The following is a 22,028-nucleotide window of genomic DNA, read 5'->3' as shown; positions in this document are numbered from 1 at the left end:
GCCGCGACCGGGAGACTCATGGGCGGCGCACAATTGGCCCAGGGTAGGGGAGGGAATGGCCGGCAGGGATGTAGCTCAGTTGATAGAGCATGGCGTTTGCAACGCCAGGGTTGTGGGTTTGATTCCCACGGGGGGCCAGTATAAAAAAATATATATATATGTATTCACTAACTGTAAGTCGCTCTGGATAAGAGTGTCTGCTAAATGACTAAAATGTAAATGTAATCAACAAACTTTACCGTTATTCACTGCAAAGAACAATACTTTTTGTTTAAATCCATTTAATTGAAAAACTTCATTACAATCAGTATAAAAACCTACTAGACGTGGTCTTTGTACTGTACATTTGTATGGCTATCTATTATTTAACCTCTTCCCCCTAATTAGGGGCAGGCTGGCATTTATTGTCATGAATCTTGCCCTGGAGGCAGTTCTGCAGAGTGGTCACTAGCTGGCACAGCTACAAAGTCATCAAATCAGATTTTTAACCCTAACCTTAACCACACTGCTAACCATAATGCCTAACCCTAACCTTAACAACACTGTTAACCATAATGCCTAACCCTAACCTTAAATTAAGACCAAACATTTAATTTTTATGATATAGTCAATGTTGACTATAATAACACCCTGTCACACATTCACATTCACAGTAGACGTAGATGAAAAGCTGGTGCTGCAGTAGACATTTCAGCGACAGACAGAAGCCCACTGTCTTTCAAATCCTGGTGCATTCAACTGGTTTAGCAGTTTCCCTAAGAGGATCTACTGGAATAGATTCCTATAGGTAAGGATCACTTTGTGGCAGAAGTGTCTGTGGGCCGAGGTTGGGCTAGTTGTGGATGTGTGATCAGTTTGTTGCAGGTGTCTGGTCCAGGTCTGTTCACATGCGTCTGTAGACGTGGATCACTGTCTTGCAGTTGGGGCAGCGGTGCTCTACGTCCTTACAGGAGTCAACACAGAACGGAATGCAAGAGCATATCATGCACCTAGAGGAGAAAGAGAGAGAGAGAGAATATTCAGCGTGTGTATCAATCTGTATGCAAGTGTGTGTGAGAGAAAAAAGCTAAAAATACTGTGTGTGTGTGTGTGTGAGTGTGTGTGTGCGTCAATGTGCATGTGTGTGTCTGCCCATGTGTGTGTGTCAACCAGGGGCGGTGTGTTCAATAGGGCGATATGGGCGACGCACTGCCAAACGGGAAAAGGAAGGGATTTTTTTTCTAATCAATTATATCACGGCAACAGTAGTTATCAGTGTTGTAATCTAGACGTCTGATCTGCCACAGTGCCACTAAATGTCCAATCAGGCTAAAGTCGTGCTTCAAATGGCCCCCCTTTTTGGGGCGATTTCAGTCAGGTTGAAAATCGCCCAGAAGTCTGTCATAGACTCCCATGTAAAATCTATTTTTTTCAAATATCAGAGCTTTCAATACAATCTCTATGGGTTTCTGAGGGCTTGCACTTACGCGCTTTCGTCATACGTAACATAACCATGAACGTAACTAAGAAAAGAGCGGGTAGCAGCGTCAATCAATTCACTACTACAATCAAAATGGCTAGGCTTCAGTGCAACTCGATTGTGTCTTTGAAAGAAGTTCCTTTTTGTCGGCGAACAAATGAAGATAAATTGGCAACGAAACAATTAGGACCTCCCAGACCAAATTTAATAATTCAACAGGTTTCTACTAAAGGGGGGAAGTCCTACACCCGAGGATTTTCCAAAAAATTGGTACGAACGAAAAACCTGGCTAGCAGGCTGCGATGTAGCTAATGCAGTCTTCTGCTACCCCCTGCTTACTCTTTCACCCTGAAGGCGGCACGGCAGACAGCACCGCTTGGACAGCGACTGGTGTGTAACGGACATGCACCATCTTTCAGGAAAGATTAAGAAACATGAGCTGTCAAAGACCCACATGGATAGCTGTTTGAGATTGTCTGCTTTGGGGAGAGTGAACATTCCCACTCAACTGGATGAGGGATACAGGCTAGCTGTCCGCCGCCACAACGATGAGGTTAGTGTTGATAATCACAAGTTTACTGGAGAACTGAAACTGACAAGGCTGACAAGATAGGACCCTTTTGTCCATTGTTATTGGATAGGAACAGAACTTATAACCAGCTCCTGACCTAAATAGATCTTAGCACAACATTTTACTCAACATATCATATTCCATATTCACTATAACAAATATATTTACTACGACATTAGCAAGAACCGCCACATCCTCAGCCGGCTAATCCAGTGTGTGAAGTTTTGCGGAGTGTTTGAGTTAGCTTTGCGAGGCAAAGATGAAACTGAGGGCTCCACCAACCCTGGTAAGCCAACACTTTTGAGATCAGTCAATAAATGCTTCTGGTATTGACTTATATGCTGCCCCTGTCTTCATGTTGTTGCTGGACATATCTTTTTTTAAAATGTGTGTAGGTCACCTAAATCATCAGAAAAATTGCCCCCCTGAGAATTTTTTCAGGAGCCGCCACTGGTGTCAACTCACAAGAATAGGAAGAGGGCTCCACAGATGAGCCAGGCGAGACACCCGGCGACGTATGTGGTCTCTGTCAGAACCTGGACCTGACACTGGGGACACGTCATCTGGCTGGGCACGTCTCTAGGCAGCTGCTGCTGCATCACCACCATCTGGGTTACTGCAGAGGGAGGAGAACACTGGTTAGAACCAGATAGAACTGGTCAGAACCAGATAGAACAGGACAGAACCACCACCTGGGTTACTGCAGAGGGAGGAGAATACTGGTTAGAACCAGATAGAACTGGTCAGAACCAGATAGAACAGGACAGAACCACCACCTGGGTTTCTGCAGAGGGAGGAGAATACTGGTTAGAACCAGATAGAACTGGTCAGAACCGGATAGAATAGGACAGAACCACCACCTGGGTTACTGCAGATGGAAGGAGGGAGGGAATACTGGCCAGAACCAGATAGGACCGGATAGGACTGGACAGGACTGGACCATATAGAACCCCTTAGGATGGAGTAATACTATAGTAATACTTGATAGAACTGCTACTACACAACCCCCAGTTTTTTAAACTCTACACACGTGTGACGTGTGTGACGTGCGGTGAGGTCAGTGGCTGAGTAGGCACTGGCTATTATTAAAGATAATACTAAAACATAAACATTGATGAAGCCTACTATAAACTTGACCAGACTCAAAGCTAGGCTCATTGACTCCCTCTGAAGGTAAATCTGAACTTCTTTATGTCCTGTTTTACAGCATTAACTCCCTTACGTCCACATCAGCAACTCCCTATAGAACTAACCCATAACTCAGGTTACGGGGGGCCAGTATGAAAAAAAAAAAAAAAACTGCACTCACTAACTGGATAAGAGCGTCTGAAAAATGACTAAAATGTAAAAATGTAAAATGTTACCACATCCCTCCTCCCTTAGTCCGAACATACTTAACTAAGCCGAAAGGAACGGAAACCAGGGGGGAATATATTTTTAACTAATCAGAGTCAAAAGGGGGAACTAACCAGTTCTGGTAGGAATGGGGCAGAGAACTCTTGTGCTGACACCTGGTCCGAACAGGGTGGCCAAACATCATCTCAGTGGTGTAAAGCGGTAGGCTGCCAGGAATCAGGAAACTCTGGTTTTCAGTGTGCCTCCTGTTGCTTTTTTCCAGGGCTCTTTTCATTGTTTGGACTGCCCTCTCCACTAAGCCATTCGTGGAAGGGTGGTAGGGGGCGGAGGTGATGTGGCGAATACCATCGGTTGCTACACATAAAGATGGCTGTATTGTCTGAAACGACAGTATGGGGAAGACCATGAGTCCCTGAGATGCTCAGTTGTTGTTGCTGAGTTTGCAGTGCAGACTGGGAAAACTTCAAGCCATTTTGAGTGAGCATCTACAGCCAACAAGAACATCTCCCGAGGAAAGGCCCTTCATAGTCAATGTGAATGCGAGTGCAGGGTTTTCCAGGCCACTCCCAAGGGCTGATAGGAGCTTGTGCTGGAGCATTTCGTACCTGCTGGCAAGTAGCACATGACTGCACCTGCTCTTCCACCGCTTTGTCCAATCCCGGCCACTACATGTGCACTCTTGCTGTGGCATTCTGGATACTCCTGGGGTGCGACTCGTGGAGTTCTTCCAGTAAAGTCTGACGTCCTTGTGGTGGCACCACTACTCGAAGGCCCTAAAGCAGGATTTCCGTCCTCCGCCGAGAGTTCGTTTCTCCTTTTTCAAATAAGTCTGAAACTCCTCCGTAGGACAGCGGACATGCCATTGCTCCTGGACAAAGTGGCTGACTTTGGAGAGAAGAGGGTCTCTTACAGTCCATTTCTTCAGTTGGCGATGGTCTATTGGAGCTGTTTGGGGCCGTTTCAGCAAGCACACCAGTCCAGGGGACATTTGGGGTCTTTGGGCATGTCTGGGAGTGGCAGCCTGCTGAGACCATCAGCGTTGGCAATGGAGATGCCCGGTCTGTACAGCAACTCATATTGGTATTGAGCTAACATGAGGGTCTTATGGTCAGTTTGGATGTCGATGTGTTGTCCATGCGCATACTGGTAATGTTTCTTGCAGTGGGGCTAGGACAGAGGCCAGGTCAGGAAGCAAGTGGCCGTGGTAGTTTAACTACGTAAGGTAGGCCCATAGCTCACTCACATCCTTGGGTTCTGGGGCCTCTTTGATTGCTCTTTGTTTGTCCAGGGGTTGAAGCCCGTTGGCGGTGACTTTGTGCCCCAAGAACTCCACTTCGGAGGCAAGGAAAACACACTTTGATTCATTCAGGCGAAGCCCTGCGCTCTCCAGTCTTGACAGCACTCTTTCAAGTTTTTTTTGGTGGTCTTCCTCCATGACACCGGTGATAAGGATATCATCCATGTATACAGCAGTGTGCCCGTTAACAAATTCTCCATTGTTCTTTGACAGATTGCACAGGCAGAGGAGACTCCAAACGGATGGCATGTGTACTGAAACAGCCCCTTGTGGGTGTTTATTCTAACCAGCTGCTGGTATGCGTGAGACATGTCCATCTTGGAAAAGCATGTCCCACCAAATAGCTTTGTGAATAGCTTCTCTATCCTTGGCAGTGGGTACTGCTCCATCCTGGAAGCTACATTGGCGGTTAGCTTGTAATCTCCACAAATCCTGATATTTCCATCAGGCTTCATTACTGGGAGAATGGGGGGCAGCCCACTCAGAGTAAGATATTGGTTAGAGTATTCCAGTGGTTTGGAGCCTGTCCAGCTCTGCCTCGACCTTCTGTTGTAGTGCGAACTGCACTTGGTGGGCTTTTGCAGAAGCGTGGTCAAACGGATTGCTCCACCTGAATTTGCACTTCAGTCTCTTTTAATTTTCCAAGTTCGTCTTTGAAGACATCTGCGTTTAGTGTGCTGGACAACTCACTGTCTGAGACCTTCATGATTGTTTTGAACATCCCTCGCCAGTCCAGTTGTAACACTGCCATCCAATGTCTTCCCAGTAGATTGGGACCCTGACATTGGACCACTGACATCTTCAGTCGTGTAGTTTGACCTTTGTACTGGACGTTGACGCACACTGCACCCTACACCGGAATGCGTTCTCCTGTGTATGACTTCATCACTATAGCCAAGGGCTTAGTTTCAACTGAAGTGCTTTGGCTTTTAGGTCAGCAAAAGCATGTTCTCCCGAAACAGTATGGGAAGCCCCTGTGTCCACCTCGAACACGACTGGGCAGTTATCCAACTCCAATGTAGTCCACAGGGGGCTTGGGGTTTCTCTTGAACCACCATTACATAGCCTGCGTCCTCTACCTCCTCCTCCTCTTCTTCCTCAGATAAAGGGGAGTGGGTTTCTGCGACTTGGTGGGCTCGGGCCCTGACTGTCTTTTAGTAGTCTGGAGTGGGTGACTATTCTCCCTAGACCTCTGGCGGCACGCTCCTGAGGTATGGCATCGCTTTTTGCAAAAGTGACGTTCTGCGTCCTTAAAGTGGCAAGTATCAGGTGAGTGGTTGTCTTTGCAATGATAGCAAGCTGTTACAGCGCCTTCAGGAAGTATTCATACCCCTTCACTTATTCCACATTTTGTTGTGTTACAGCCTGAACTCAAAATATATATTTTCTACACTCCATAATGATCAAGTGAAACATATTTTTATAAATTTTAGCAAATCTATTGAAAATGAAGTACAGAAATATCTCATTTACATAAGTGTTCACACCCATGGGTCAACATTTTCTAGAAGCACCTTTGGCGGCGATTACATCGTTGAGTCGTCTTGGGTATGTCTGTATCAGCTTTGCACATCTGGATTAGGGGATTTTTCCCCATTCTTTCTTGCAGATTTTCTCAAGCTCTGTTAAGTTAGATGGAGAGCGGCGGTGAACAGCAATCTTCAAGTTTTTCCACAGATTTTCAATGGGATTCAAGTCTGGGCTTTGGCTGGGCCACTCAAGGACTTTCACATTCTTGTTCTGAAGCCAGCATTGCTTTGGCTGTATGCTTGGGGTCTTTGTCCTGTTGGAATGTAAATCATCACCCCAGTCTAAGATCATTTGCACTCTGAAGCAGGTTCTCCTCAAGGATTTGCCTGTATTTGGCTCCATTCATTGTTCCCTCTATCCTTACCAGTCTCCCAGTCCCTTCCGCTAAAAAGCATCCCCATAGCATTATGCTGCCACCACCATGCTTCACGGTAGGGATGGTGTTAGATGGGTGATGAGCGGTGCTTGGTTTTTCTCCAGACATAGTGCTTTGCATTCAGGCCAAAGAGTTACATTTCTGTTTCATCAGTCCACATAATATTTTGCCTACCGTGCCTTTTTGCAAACTCTAGGCGTGCTGTCATGTGGCTTTTTCTCAGGAGTATCTTCCGTCTGACCACTCTCCCATAAAGCCCAGATTGGTGAGGTGCTGTAGAGACTGTTGTCCTTTTGGCAGGTTCTCCCATCTCAGCCAAATAACTCTATAGTTCTGTCAGAGTGGTCATTAGGTTCTTGGTCACCTCCCTGACCAAGATCCTTCTTGCCTGCTCAGTTTGGTCAGATGGCCAGCTCTAGGCAGAGTCTGGGTATTTCAATATTTTTTCTATTTTTTCAACCCATGGGGCGGAGCACAATTGGCCCAGCGTCGTCCAGGGTAGGGGAAGGAATGGCCGGCAGGGATGTAGCTCAGTTGGTAGAGCATGGTGTTTGCAACGCCAGGGTTGTGGGTTCGATTCCCACGGGGGTGTCACGTTCGTTGATGAACGGGTCAGACCAAGGCGCAGCGTGATATGCAAACAAGTTTATTACACGAATAAACACACGACAAAACAAAAAACTAACGACACGTGAAGTCCTAAGGTAACACAACAAACCTTATACAGAACAAGATCCCACAACCCACTAGTGCCAATAGGCTGCCTAAGTATGGTCCCCAATCAGAGACAACGAGCGACAGCTGCCTCTGATTGGGAACCACACCGGCCAACATAGATCTAGAAACTAGATCCTACAACATAAAACAAACACAACAAGGAATATACACACCCTGACTCAACATATAAGCGTCCCCTGAGTCAGGGCGTGACAGTACCCCCCCCCAAAGGTGCGGACTCTGACCGCATAACATAAACATAACAGGGTAGGGGCCGGGTGGGCATTCCGCCTCGGAGGCGGATCCGGCTCAGGGCGTGACGACCTCTCACTCTTCGCCTCCCTGTTGCGCCCCTGGTCTGGTCTAGACCTCGGCGCGTTGCTTCCCCTCTCCTTCCTCCCACTATATTCCAAGCCCTGTCTGGACCCTGGTGTGGGAGACCCCGAACCTGGAGAGGGGCTGACGTCTGGGTCTGGACTGGAGCCGCTGACCGGAGCTGGACCGGGCACCGGTGGAGCGGACTGCTCAGGCTCCGGACTGGAGCCGCTGACCGGAGCTGGACTGGGCACTGGTGGAGCAGACTGCTCTGGCTCCGGAGTGGAGCCGCTGACCGGAACTGGACTGGACCCCGGTGAAGCGGATTGCTCTGGCTCCGGAGTGGAGCAGCTGACCGGAGCTGAACTGGGCACCGGTGGAGCGGACTGCTCTGGCTCCGGAGTGGAGCAGCTGACCGGCACCGGTGGAACAGACACGGGCCGTGCCGGACTGGACACACGCACCACTGGCTTAGTGCGAGGAGCAGGAACAGGCCGGACCGGGCTGGCGACGCGCACCACTGGCTTGGTGCGGGGAGCAGGAACGGACCGTACCGGGCTGGCGACGCGCACCACTGGCTTGGTGCGGGGAGCAGGAACAGGCCGGGCCGGGCTGGCGACGCGCACCACTGGCTTGGTGCGAGGGACAGGAACAGGTCGGGCCGGGCTGGCGACGCGCACCACTGGCTTGGTGCGAGGAGCAGGAACAGGCCGGACCGGGCTGGCGACGCGCACCACTGGCTTGGTGCGAGGAACAAGAACAGGCCGGGCCGGGCTGGCAACGCGCACCACTGGCTTGGTGCGAGGAGCAGGAACAGGCCGGACCGGGCTGGCGACGCGCACCTCTGGCTTGGTGCGAGGGTCAGGAACAGGCCGGGCCGGGCTGGCAACGCGCGACCACTGGCTTGGTGCGAGGAGCAGGAACAGGCCGGACCGGGCTGGCGACGCGCACCACTGGCTTGGTGCGAGGGGCAGGAACAGGCCGGGCCGGGCTGGCGACGCGCACCACTGGCTTGGTGCGAGGGGCAGGAACAGGTCGGATCGGGCTGGAGACGCGCACCACTGGTTGGTGCGAGGGACAGGAACAGGCCGGACCGGGCTGGCGACGCGCACCACTGGCTTGGTGCGAGGAGCAGGAACATGCCGGACCGGGCTGGGAACACACCACTGGTTTGGTGCGAGGAGCAGGAACAGGCCGGGCCGGCTTGGTGCGAGGAGCAGGATCGGGTCGGGCCGTACTGGGAACACGCACCACTTACTTGGTGCGAGGAGCGGGACTGGGTTCCTTTATTAACCCCCGCTCCTTCTGCTGCCTAACCAGCTCCTCTCGCCGTGCCTCTACACTTTCCTTCTCCCTTTTAGCCTCCTGTAGCGCCTCCCTCTGACCGAATAACTCCTGCTCCCTCTGAACCAATAACCCCCGTAACATGGTGGCCTCCTCTCCTAACCTGCAGACCCGCCCTTTAACGGCCTCCTGCTGCCTCGTCGTCCACACCGTGTGCCCCCCCAAAATTTTCTTGGGGTTGCCTCTCGGGTCTCCGTCTTCGGCACTGTTGGCGCCGTTTCTCCTCTCTATACCGGGCCTCCACTGTCTCCTCCCAAGGATGGCGATCCATCCCAGCCTGAATCTCCTCCCAAGTCCAGGATCCCTTACCGTCCAGGATCTCCTCCCAGGTCCAGGCTGTCTGCTCCTGGACACGCTGCTTGGTCCTCGTTTGGTGGGATCTTCTGTCACGTTCGTTGATGAACGGGTCAGTCCAAGGCGCAGCGTGATATGCAAACATGTTTATTACACGAATAAACACACAACAAAACAAAAAAACTAATGACACGTGAAGTCCTAAGGTAACACAACAAACCTTATACAGAACAAGATCCCACAACCCACTAGTGCCAATAGGCTGCCTAAGTATGGTCCCCAATCAGAGACAACGAGCGACAGCTGCCTCTGATTGGGAACCACACCGGCCAACATAGATCTAGAAACTAGATCCTACAACATAAAACAAACACAACAAGGAATATACACACCCTGACTCAACATATAAGCGTCCCCTGAGTCAGGGCATGACAGGGGGGGCAGTATGAAAAGTAAAAAAATAATGTATGCACTCACTAACTGTAAGTCGCTCTGGATAAGAGCGTCTGCTAAATGACTAAAATGTAAATGTAAATGTAAATTTCTCAATGATGGAGACCACTCTTGGAAACTTTCAACATTCTAGAAATGGTTTTATACCCTTCCCCAGATATACTGTATGCCTCATCACAATTCTATCACGGAGATCTACGGACAGTTCCTTGGATTTCATGGTATGGTTTCTGCTCTGAGATGCGCTGTCAACTGTGTGACCTTACATAGACAGGTGTGTTTCTTCTAAATCATGTCCAAACAATTGAATTGGCCACAGGTGGACTCCAATCAAGTTGTAGTGACATCTCAAGGATGATCAAATGAAATTGGATACACCTGAGCTCAATTTGGAGTATCATAGCAAAGGGGTGTGAATACTTATGTAAATGAGATATTTCTGTATTTCATTTTTAAGCATTTCTAAAAGAATAATGGGCAGAAATTGCAAAATTCAGGTGCGCAAAGCTCTTAGAGACTTACCCAGAAAGACACACAGCTGTAATCGCTGCCAAAGATGATTCTAACATGTATTGACTCAAGGGTGTGAATACTTATGTAAATAAGATATTTCTGTATTTCATTTTCAATACATTTGCAAAAATGTCTAAAAACCTGTTTTCACTTTGTCATTATGGAGTATTGTGTGTAGATGCGTGAGAAAAATATATATTTCATTGATTTTGAATTCAAGTTGTAACACAACAAAATGTGGACTAAGTCAAGGGGTATGAATACTTTCTGAAGGCAGTCTAACAAGCGAGACTTAACTTTCAGTGCTTTCCTTCATTTTCTGTTTGCTCTCTCTGCACTACTCAACACTGTGTGCATCTGGCAGCTTTGTTTACTTCACTCACTAACTCGCTAGCTAGCTAGCCGTCGAAACTGTGACTCTGCCTCCACAACATTGTGTCTACGGTCTGGTGGTCGGAAGGAGCTGTAACCCCTAATCATCAGACAAATTACTTTTGCTATATTAAGAATGTAGAAAAATTATTGATAACAGCTATAACAGCTATTTTGATTACATAATCATGTCACTGTGTGTGTGTGTGTGACTCACCGCCGGGGGCGTTTGTAGGTTGTGCCATGCCCATGCCGTATTGGGGAGGTGGTGGGTACATGCTGGGTTGGGGACCTGATAAATAAGGGATAGATAAATAAATACATCAATACACTGTGTCATTTACCTCAAACCCAGGGATACAGAGTGGTTGGCCAGCCTTATTGGAACACAAACCCAGGGATACAGAGTGGTTGGCCAGCGTTATGGGAACACAAACCCAGGGATACAGAGTTTTTGGCCAGCATTATGGGAACACAAACCCAGGGATACAGAGTGGTTGGCCAGCGTTATGGGAACACAAACCCAGGGATACAGAGTGGTTGGCCAGCCTTATTGGAACACAAACCCAGGGATACAGAGTGGTTGGCCAGCGTTATGGGAACACAAACCCAGGGATACAGAGTGGTTGGCCAGCGTTATGGGAACATAAACCCAGGGATACAGAGTGGTTGGCCAGCGTTATGGGAACACAAACCCAGGGATACAGAGTGGTTGGCCAGCCTTATTGGAACACAAACCCAGGGATACAGAGTGGTTGGCCAGCGTTATGGGAACACAAACCCAGGGATACAGAGTGGTTGGCCAGCGTTATGGGAACACAAACCCAGGGATACAGAGTGGTTGGCCAGCGTTATGGGAACACAAACCCAGGGATAAAGAGTGGTTGGCTACCGTTATGGGGCCACAAACCCAGGGATACAGAGTGGTTGGCTAGCGTTATGGGGACACAAACCCAGGGATACAGAGTGGTTGGCCAGCGTAATGGGGACACAAACCCAAGGATACAGAGTGGTTGGCCAGCACTTAACAATGATGTTCATGACATCTATGGCTATCATGACACACACTTCCAAAACGCTTAATGAAAACACTATTGAAGGGAGTTGCTGTCCAGTAACATTTTAATTTACTTAAAGAGTAAGGGCTGGTTTCCTGAACACAGATTAAACATAGTCCTGGTCTGAAAAGCATGCTCAATGGAGAATCTTAAACTGTCCCTAAGAGTATCAGTGTAGATCTGGTCTCTCACCTCTCTGGAAGCCAGGCTGAGTGGGGTAGGCTGCTCCCCTGTCACCTCCCTGGAAGCCAGGCTGAGGGGGGTAGGCTGCTCCCCTGTCACCTCCCTGGAAGCCAGGCTGAGCGGGGTAGGCTGCACCCCTGTCCCCTCCCTGGAAGCCAGGCTGAGCGGGGTAGGCTGCACCCCTGTCCCCTCCCTGGAAGCCGTAGGCCGCTGGGGGGCCGGGGTAGGAGGGAGCTGGGATGTCCTGGGGGGATCCATACTGATTTCTATACTGCTGACCCTTCTCCATACTGTCGGGGTAGGGGAGCGCCGCCCTAGGTTGAAGATATCCAGGTTAGGACAACGGAATAATTCCATGCAGAACCGTTTGAAAGAGAGAGCGAGAGAGAGCAAGAGAGGAGGGGGAGAGAGAGAGAGAGAGAGAGAGAGAGAGAGGAGGGAGAGAGAGAGATAGAGGGGAGAGAGGGAGAGGGAGAGGTGAGGGAGTGAGAAAGAGAGAGAGAAAGGGAGCAGAGACAGAGAAGAGAGTGGGAGTAGGAGATAGTGAGCACAAACACAGTGGCAGAATCTCAATGGGGTCATCTCTCCTCTCTCCTAGCCTCTTTCTCCTCCAATGGGGTTTGAGAAGAAGGCGTCGCAAGGAGTATGGAATTGAGATTCTCCCAGTGAGCGTAATTTATGACAGCATAATTTAAACCTTAAGCAAACATAACATGATGTACCTAGCACATAACCAGAACCAGATAAGGGCGCTCCGTCCTTATAATAATAATATGCCATTTAGCAGACGCTTTTATCCAAAGCGACTTACAGTCATGCGTGCATACATTTGTTTTGTGTATGGGTGGTCCCAGGGATCGAACCCACTACCTTGGCGTTACAAGCGCCATGCTCTACCAGCTGAGCTACAGAGGACCACAACTGTATGTGATGATAACTGTATGTCCTTAAAGGGGACATACAGTTATCATCACCAGAACGTAACACTCGTCTTGCAGAAAAGCCATAACCTTGGTCTATGTTCAAAAGCAATTGATTTGCAATGTACTATTTAAATGATCAAGAGTTAAAGTTAGTTAGAACACTTTTAAGCGTCACTCCACAATGATACATCAGTTGACAATACTAAATACTGTTTCAAAAGCCATATTATGGACCAATCAGATGGAGTTTGAGACACTGTAGTCAGTCATAGGCAAACACAGTACAGTATGTCATCTGGAATCAGCTATACTACATCACATCATCTAAACATCATTGATCTATGTTTTCACTGAGCTGCCCTTCTTAACCAGGTCTCCCTTGGGAAAGAGGTCTTCTGACATCAATGGGACTTTCTGGTTCAATACAGGTTCAATAAATAAATACAAATTCGAACCTCATGATTCATTCTAACCTTGTACCATAAAACAATCTGTTTAATCTTTACTAACAGTAACCAGGTCAGTCTTGAGAACATATTTTATAACGATCTACACGTCATAAGGAAATGCAGAGGTTATAAAACTCCTCTCTATCTATGGGTGTGTCCCAAATGGCCCCCTATATTCCCTGTGTTCTATTGTCACATACATCTAGTGTCCCAAATGGCCCCCTATATTCCCTATGTTCTACTGTCACATACACCTAGTGTCCCAAATGGCCCCCTATATTCCCTATGTTCTACTGTCACATACACCTAGTGTCCCAAATGGCCCCCTATATTCCCTATGTTCTATTGTAACATACACCGGATAGGTGCAGTAATGGGTTGTTTTACAGGGTCAGCCGTGGTAGTACAGCGCCTCAAGAGTAGGAGTACTGATCTAGAATCAGTTTTGCCTTTTCAGATCATAAAAAATCTGATTACATGGACAGAAGGGACCTGGGCCCGTTTCTAGGATCTGTCCATGCAAACTTATTCATCACGATCTAAAAGTCAAAACCGATGTTAGATCAGCACTCTGAGACGCTTTATGAATACAGGCCCTGATGTCACCTCTACCTCTAACGCTCTCTCTCTCACACACACACACACACACACACACACACACACACACACACACACACACACACACAAGCTTTATGAATACAGGCCCTGATATCACCTCTACCTCTAACGCTCTCTCTCTCTCTCTACACACACACACACACACACACACACACACACACACACACACACACACACACAAACTTTATGAATACAGGCCCTGAAATCACCTCTACCTCTAACGCTCTCTCTCTCTCACACACACACACACACACACACACACACACACACACACACACACACACACACACACACACACACACACACACACACACACACACACACACAAGCTTTATGAATACAGGCCCAGAATGCTAGGACCTGGGGAATGCTAGGACCAGGGGAATGCTAGGACCAGGGGAATGCTAGGACCAGGGGAATGCTAGGACCAGGGGGAATGCTAGGACCAGGGGAATGCTAGGACCTGGGGAATGCTAGGACCAGGGGAATGCTAGGACCAGGGGAATGCTAGGACCAGGGGAATGCTAGGACCAGGGGAATGCTAGGACCAGGGGAATGCTAGGACCAGGGGAATGCTAGGACCAGGGGAATGCTAGGACCAGGGGAATGCTAGGACCAGGGGAATGCTAGGACCAGGGAATGCTAGGACCAGGGGAATGCTAGGACCAGGGGAATGCTAGGACCAGGGGAATGCTAGGACCAGGGGAATGCTAGGACCAGGGGCCGTATGTATCAAGTGTCTCAGTGTAGGAGTGCTGATCTAGGATCAGGTCCAATCTAATGGTATTTGTCACATGCGCTGAATACAACAGGTGTAGACCTTACAGTGAAATGCTTACTTACAAGCCCTTAACCAACAATGCAGTTTTAAGAAAAATAAGTGTTAAGTAAAAAATAAATATAAGCAATAAAGAAAAATAACAAATAATTAAAGAGCAGCAGTAAAATAACAGTAGCGAGGCTATATACAGGGTGTACCGGTACAGAGTCAATGTGCGGGGGCACATTTCCCTGTCCATATAATCTTATTCATTAAAATCTAAAAGGCAAAAATTATCCTAGATCAGCACTTCTACTTTGATTGGCAGCACCAGGACTGGATCAGACCAGCCCGGAGACCAGACAGAACAACAGTCAGCTGCCCAGCACACTTCACAATCATGATATGTCCTGCTCATGGTTTGGTTAGCTATCATATTCACTGGTGAAGTACAGTTTGCCACTCTGTCATTTCAGGCACTGATGTGTGTCCGCATCTAACAGCGCCACCAAACATTAGGAACATTAGGCACCCAAAACAGAGTTAGGATTAGGTAAAGACTGGAAAAAAGCTCCCTTTTTCTCCCTAATCTTTAGCAGGGCTGGGGTTAATTCCAGAAATTCAATTATGATTTTATTCCCACTCCCTGTAAATTCCATTTAATTCAATTAAAAATCCAGGTCAGTTTTTGAATTCTGAGATAATTCAATTCCTCTCAATTCCAATAAAATTCCAATAATGAAACTCCCAATTCAGTATTACCCCTTTTGCCCACAGAAGAGCCTCAATTTATCGGGGCATGGACTCTACAAGTTGTCAAAGCATTCCACAGGGATGCTGGCCCATGTTGACTACAATGCTTCCCATAGTTGTGTCAAGTAGGCTGGATGTCCTTTGGGTGGTGGACCATTCTTGATACACGGGAAACTGTTGAGCGTGAAAAACCCAGCAGCGTTGCAGTTCTTGACACACTCAAACCGGTGCGTCTGGCATCTACTACCATACCCTGTTCAAAGGCACTTAAATCGTTTGTCTTGCCCATTCACCCTCTGAATGGCACACATACACAATCAATGTCTTAAAAATCCTTTAACCTGTCTCCTCTCCTTCATCTAGACTGATTGAAGTGGATTTGACAAGTGACATCTGGATTCATCTGGTCAGTCTGTGTCATGGAAAGAGAAGGTGTTCTTAATGTTTTGATTACTCAGTGTATACTGGAAATAGACCCATTTAAATACCAGCTCAGAACACCCTATCCCAGCCCACCTTACCCCAGCTCAGAACACCCTATCCCAGCCCACCTTACCCCAGCTCAGAACACCCTATCACAGCCCACCTTACCCCAGCTCAGAACACCCTATCACAGCCCACCTTACCCAGCTCAGAACACCCTATCACAGCCCACCTTACCCCCAGCTCAGAACACCCTATCCCAGCCCACCTTACCCCAGCTCAGAACACCTTATCACAGCCCACCTTACCCCAGCTCAGAACACCCTATCACAGCCCACCTTACCCAGCTCAGAACACCCTATCACAGCCCACCTTACCCAGCTCAGAACACCCTATCCCAGCTCACCTTACATTTACATTTACATTTTAGTCATTTAGCAGACGCTCTTATCCAGAGCGACTTACAGTTAGTGAATACATCTATTTATACTGGCCCCCCGTGGGAATCGAACCCACAACCCCTGGCGTTGCAAACGCCATGCTCTATCAACTGAGCTACATCCCTGCCGGCCATTCCCTCCCCTACCCTGGACAACGCTGGGCCAATTGTGCGCCGCCCATGATTCTCCCCGGACGCGGCCGGCTGCGACAGAGCCTGGATTCGAACCAGGATCTCTAGTGGCACAGTTAGCACTGCGATGCGGCGCCTTAGACCACTGCGCCACTCAGGAGGCCTTACCCCCAGCTCAGAACACCCTATCACAGCCCACCTTACCCCAGCTCAGAACACCCTATCCCAGCCCACCTTACCCCAGCTCAGAACACCCTATCCCAGCCCACCTTACCCCAGCTCAGAACACCCTATCCCAGCCCACCTTACCCAGCTCAGAACACCCTATCCCAGCCCACCTTACCCAGCTCAGAACACCCTATCCCAGCCCACCTTACCCCAGCTCAGAACACCCTATCCCAGCCCACCTTACCCAGCTCAGAGCACCCGATCCCAGCCCACCTTACCCAGCTCAAAACACCCTATCCCAGCCCACCTTACCCCAGCTCAGAACACCCTATCCCAGTCCACCTTACCCAGCTCAGAGCACCCGATCCCAGCCCACCTTACCCAGCTCAGAACACCCTATCCCAGCCCACCTTACCCAGCTCAGAACACCCTATCCCAGCCCACCTTACCCAGCTCAGAACACCCTATCCCAGCCCACCTTACCCAGCTCAGAACACCCTATCCCAGCCCACCTTACCCAGCTCAGAACACCCTATCCCAGCCCACCTTACCCCAGCTCAGAACACCCTATCCCAGCCCACCTTACCCAGCTCAGAACACCCTATCCCAGCCCACCTTACCCAGCTCAGAACACCCTATCCCAGCCCACCTTACCCAGCTCAGAACACCCTATCCCAGCCCACCTTACCCAGCTCAGAACACCCTATCCCAGCCCACCTTACCCCAGCTCAGAACACCCTATCACAGCCCACCTTACCCCAGCTCAGAACACCCTATCCCAGCCCACCTTACCCAGCTCAGAACACCCTATCCCAGCCCACCTTACCCCAGCTCAGAACACCCTATCCCAGCCCACCTTACCCAGCTCAGAACACCCTATCACAGCCCACCTTACCCCAGCTCAGAACACCCTATCCCAGCCCACCTTACCCCAGCTCAGAACACCCTATCCCAGCCACGAGCAGAGCGACAGTCCCTTACCTGTCTGGAGCCCTGGAGAATACGAGGTACTGTGGAGCTAGAGATAAAGAGCTGCTACTCCCTCAAGAGACAAAGGAACTGAAGCAGGGTGAAAGAGAGAGAGAGAGAGAGAGAGAGAGAGAGAGAGAGGTAACCGCCCGCCCTGTCCCTCCCCCCTTGAAGCCTCTTCCCCCACAGCTGAAGGTCCTAATCACGTTCTGCACGTGTTTCTTTACCTCTCTCTACTTTACACACACATTGTTGTGGTCACCTTCCCTCCACATTTTCACTGTCAATCGTGAATGATAATTCTTCCAAGTTTTACCAGTGAAATGTCCATGCAGCATCTGCATGCCAACCATTTGTTCTCAATCAGTTTGATGGGGAAATGCATTTATGTTCTTCTTGAGTTACACAGTGTTGTTTTGAATGATGTACAGTGAGCACATTTGAAAGCAGATGGTTTTAACAAACCGTAAGCGTACCTGTGTTTAGTTTCAATTAAAGCACATATTCTTCCTAGTGCCGTACGCAGTTGAGTTTTGGCTGCATGAGAGAATACTGCGAGCGTTCACACAATCATCCTAAAATCTCATAAGAAATTAGGTGGTATTTTTTGTCTTGCAGCAACTTTATACTAGGCTATTATATTTGGTTCTGTTATGTAGAATACTATCATTATGTAATCTTGCAGACATTGATTCAGCTTTGATCTCAACAAGATCTCACGGTTTTACCAATTTGCCTTGAGATTCTGACATTTATCCACGTTTTTCCAAACATCAAATTTCGAGTTGCTCCAAACGAGCCACGGCCTGTTCACCCCGCTACCATCTAGAAGACGGAGACAGTACAAGTGCGTCAAAGCTGGGACCGAGAGACTGATAAACAGCTTCTATCTCAAGGCCATCAGACTGTTAAACAGTCACCACCATACCCAGCACCCTGCCCTGCCCTGAACCATTGAGTCATTGAACATTGGCCACTTTAATAATGTTTACATACTGTTTTACCCACTTTATATGTACACTGAGTATACAAAACATTATGAACACTTGCTCTTTCCATGACCAGGTGAATCCAGGTGAAAGCTATTATCCCTTAAATCAGTGTAGATGGAGGGAGGAGACAGGTTAAAGAAGGATTTTTAAGCCTTGAGACAATTGAGACATGGATTGTGTATGTGTGCCATTCAGAGGGTGAATGGGCAAGACAAAATATTTAAGTGCCTTTGAACGGTGTATGGAAGTAGGTGCCAGGGGCACGGGTTTGAGTGTGTCAAGAACTGCAACGCTGCTGGGTTTTTCATGCTCAACAGTTTCCCCGTGTGTATAAAGAATGGTCCACCACCCAAAGGGACATCCAGCCAACTTGATCCAACTGTGGGAAGCATTGGAGTCAACATGGGCCAGCATCCCTGTGGGAACGCTTTGACACCTTGTAGAGTCCATGCCCCAATGAATTGAGGCTGTTCTGAGGGCAAAAGTGGGCACAACTCAATATTAATAAGGTATTCATAATGTTTTATACACTCAGTGTATATACTGTATCCTAGTCATGGCTCATCCTATATACTGTAACTACTGCTGTACACACCTTTCCTATTCATATTTTTTTACATTTTTACATTTTTGTCATTTAGCAGACGCTCTTATCCAGAGCGACTTACAGGAGCAATTAGGGTTAAGTGCCTTGCTTAAGGGCACATCGACAGATTTTTCACCTAGTCTGCTCGGGGATTAGAACCAGCGACCTTTCGGTTACTGGCACAACGCTCTTACCCACTAAGCTACCTGCCGCCCCATATACTGTCCATACCGTCTATACACACCATTTTATATATATATATATATACACTACCGTTCAAAAGTTTGGGGTCATTGTTTCCGAAAGAAAAGCAATTTTTTTGTCCATTAAAATAACATCAAATTGATCAGAAATACAGGGTAGACGTTGTTAATGTTGTAAATGGCTATTGTAGCAGGAAACGGCAGATTTTTAATGGAATATCTACGTAGGCGTACAGAGGCCCGTTATCAGCAACCATCAGTCCTGGGTTCTGTGACGCCCCTCCCACTCTGTCTGCTGTATTCTCTCTCTCTGCTCTTGTTTCCTTATTAGGATGCCGGTGGGCGGAGTTGGGAGGGTCGTCAGCTACATGGGAAACACCTGGGCTTGGGTGCGTCCCAGGATAAATGGACCTCTTCCACATTCATTGGGGAGACTCTCTCCATGCAGACACCTTTATTGATTGTGGTTGTGGTATTTTTGTGGCTTTTTGGTTGTTTGCTTTGGCACCTTTCAACACCTTGCATTATTACATTTATGCATGCAAACACTCACTTACACTACTTATTACACACACCATTGTTAATTGTACTTAGTTTACTTTAGTTAATAAATATATATTTTGGTATTCCTTGTCTCCACGTTGTCTCCCTTTTGTTACGAACTTTGAGCCGGTTCGTGACAGTTCCAATTGCACGTTGTGTTTGCTAATCCAAGTTGATCATTTTACAATTATGTTAGCACAGCTGAAAACTGTTGTGCTGATTAAAGAAGCAATAAAACCTTGAGCCTTCTTGAGACTAGTTGAGTATCTGGAGCATCAGCAATTGTGGATTACAGGCTCAAAATGGCTTTGCCACTCTTGGGATTCTCTCAACCAGCTTCATGAGGTAGTCACCTGGAATGCATTTCAATTAACAGGTGTGCCTTCTTAAAAGTTAATTTGTGGAATTTCTTTCCTTCTTAATGATTTTGAGCCAATTTACAAATTAATTACAATTCAATAAGTATTCAACCCCTTTGTTATGGCAAAATAAGTTCAGCAGGAAAAATGTGCTTAACAAGTCACATAATAAGTTGCATGGACTCACTGTGTGCAAAAATAGTTTTTAACATGATTTTTGAATGACTACCTCATCTCTGTACCCCGCATACAGTTATCTGTAAGGTCCCTCAGTCGAGCAGTGAATTTCAAACAGATTCAACCAAAGACTAGGGAGGTTTTCCAATGCCTCGCAAAGAAAGGCAGTCATTGAATATCGATTTGAGCATGGTAAAGTTATTAATTACACTTTGGATGGTGTATTAATACACCCAATCACTACAAAGATCCAGGCGTCCTTCCTCAGGATAAAAAAAAATGAATGGAATGGAGCTATGCACAGGCTAAATCCTAGAGGAAAACCTGGTTCAGTCTGCTTTCCACCAGACACTGGGAGATGAATTCACCTTTCAGCAGGACAATAACATAAAACACAAGGCCAAATACTGGAGTTGCTTACCAAGAAGACATTGAATGTTCCTGAGTGGCCTAGTTACAGTTTTTACTTAAATCGGCTTTAAAATCTATGGCAAGACGTGAAAATGTCTGTCTGACAATGATCAACAACTTGACAGAGCTTGTAGAATTTTGAAAATAATAATGGGCAAATGTTGCACAATCCAGGTGTGGAAAGCTCTTAAAGACTTACCCATAAAGACTCACAGCTGTAATAGCTGTCAAAGGAGATTATAACATGTATTGACTCAGGGGGTTAAATACTTATCTAATCAAGATATATTAGTGTTTTATTTTTCATAAATGTTTTTAAAAATGCGATTTTTTCCCCCACTTTGACATTAGAGTATTTTGTGTAGATCATTGAGGGAAAAAATGACAAGTAAATCCATTTTCATCCCACTTTGTAACACAACAAAATGTGTAAAAAGTCATGGTGTGTCAATACTTTCTGAAGGTGCTGTATATCCTGGACTCTGACGCTGCTCGTTCTGATATTTCTTTATTTCTTTCTTTTAGTTTTTTGTGGTATGTGTGTATTGTTTTCTATTGCCAGGGTATTACTGCACTGCATTTCACTGCACCTGCGGTAACATCTGCAAATCTGTGTAAGAGACCAATAAACTTTCTATTTATTTGACTGTGAGACAACGCCCAGTATGCCAGGGAACTCACTTGGTTGCCATCAACAGACCAGAGACCTCTGACTCACTAAGTTTCAGTGACTAAAGGGTTAAAGTGCAGACAGATGACTGAAGAGGAGGAGGTGTGGTGTGTGTGTGTGTTTCTGAAAAAATACAATGACCATTATCATCTCAAAAGTCAAAGTTATGTCATTCATCAATCAAAAAAAGCAAACAACCAATCAACAAACTTTACCGTTATTCACTGCAAAGAACAATACTTCCTGTTTAAATCCATTTAATTGAAAAACTTCATTACAATCAGTATAAAAACCTACTAGACGTGGTCTTTGCACGTACATTTGTATGGCTGTCTATTCTTTAACCTCTTTCCCCTAATTAGGGGCAGGCTGGCATTTATTGTCATGAATCTTGCCCTGGAGGCAGCTCTGCAGAGTGGTCACTGTCTGGCACAGCCACAAAGTCATCATATGCTAACCATAATGTCTAACCCTAACCTTAAATGAAGACCAAAAGCTCATTTTGTTTTCATGAATTTTTATGATATAGTCAATTTTGACTTTCGCAGCCGGCCCATCTATCGGAAATTGCTCAGTTCTGCCTCCAGGGCAAGATTCATGACAATAAACGTCAAC

General features: G+C 47.3%; 1 protein-coding gene across 1 annotated transcript; it reads right to left on the bottom strand.

Moving 5' to 3' along the window:
- Positions 1–270: 270 nt before the first annotated feature.
- LOC121534326 (lipopolysaccharide-induced tumor necrosis factor-alpha factor homolog) lies at positions 271–17,524 on the bottom strand. Its single transcript, XM_045223411.1, has 5 exons — positions 17,485–17,524; positions 11,848–12,152; positions 10,815–10,889; positions 2,496–2,646; positions 271–989 (listed from the first exon to the last, which is right to left on the bottom strand). The coding sequence occupies exons 2-5, from the start codon at positions 12,125–12,127 to the stop codon at positions 884–886; spliced, it is 612 nt and encodes a 203-aa protein (XP_045079346.1). The 5' UTR covers positions 12,128–12,152; positions 17,485–17,524; the 3' UTR covers positions 271–883.
- Positions 17,525–22,028: the final 4,504 nt, after the last annotated feature.

This window comes from Coregonus clupeaformis, chromosome 11 (assembly GCF_020615455.1).
Source record: "Coregonus clupeaformis isolate EN_2021a chromosome 11, ASM2061545v1, whole genome shotgun sequence".
NCBI lineage: Eukaryota > Metazoa > Chordata > Actinopteri > Salmoniformes > Salmonidae > Coregonus > Coregonus clupeaformis.
The sequence above is the reverse complement of the archived record's forward strand: the minus strand, read 5'-3'. Positions and strand labels throughout refer to the sequence as shown.

Coding starts and splice junctions, on each gene's coding strand:
- LOC121534326 (XM_045223411.1), bottom strand. CDS start 12,127: ATGGAGAAGGGTCAGCAGTATAGAAATCAGTATGGATCCCCCCAGGAC. Junction 10,890..11,847: donor TCAGCCTGGCTTCCAGAGAG/GTGAGAGACCAG, acceptor CTTATTTATCAG/GTCCCCAACCCAGCATGTAC. Junction 2,647..10,814: donor ACCTACAAACGCCCCCGGCG/GTGAGTCACACA, acceptor CTCCCTCTGCAG/TAACCCAGATGGTGGTGATG.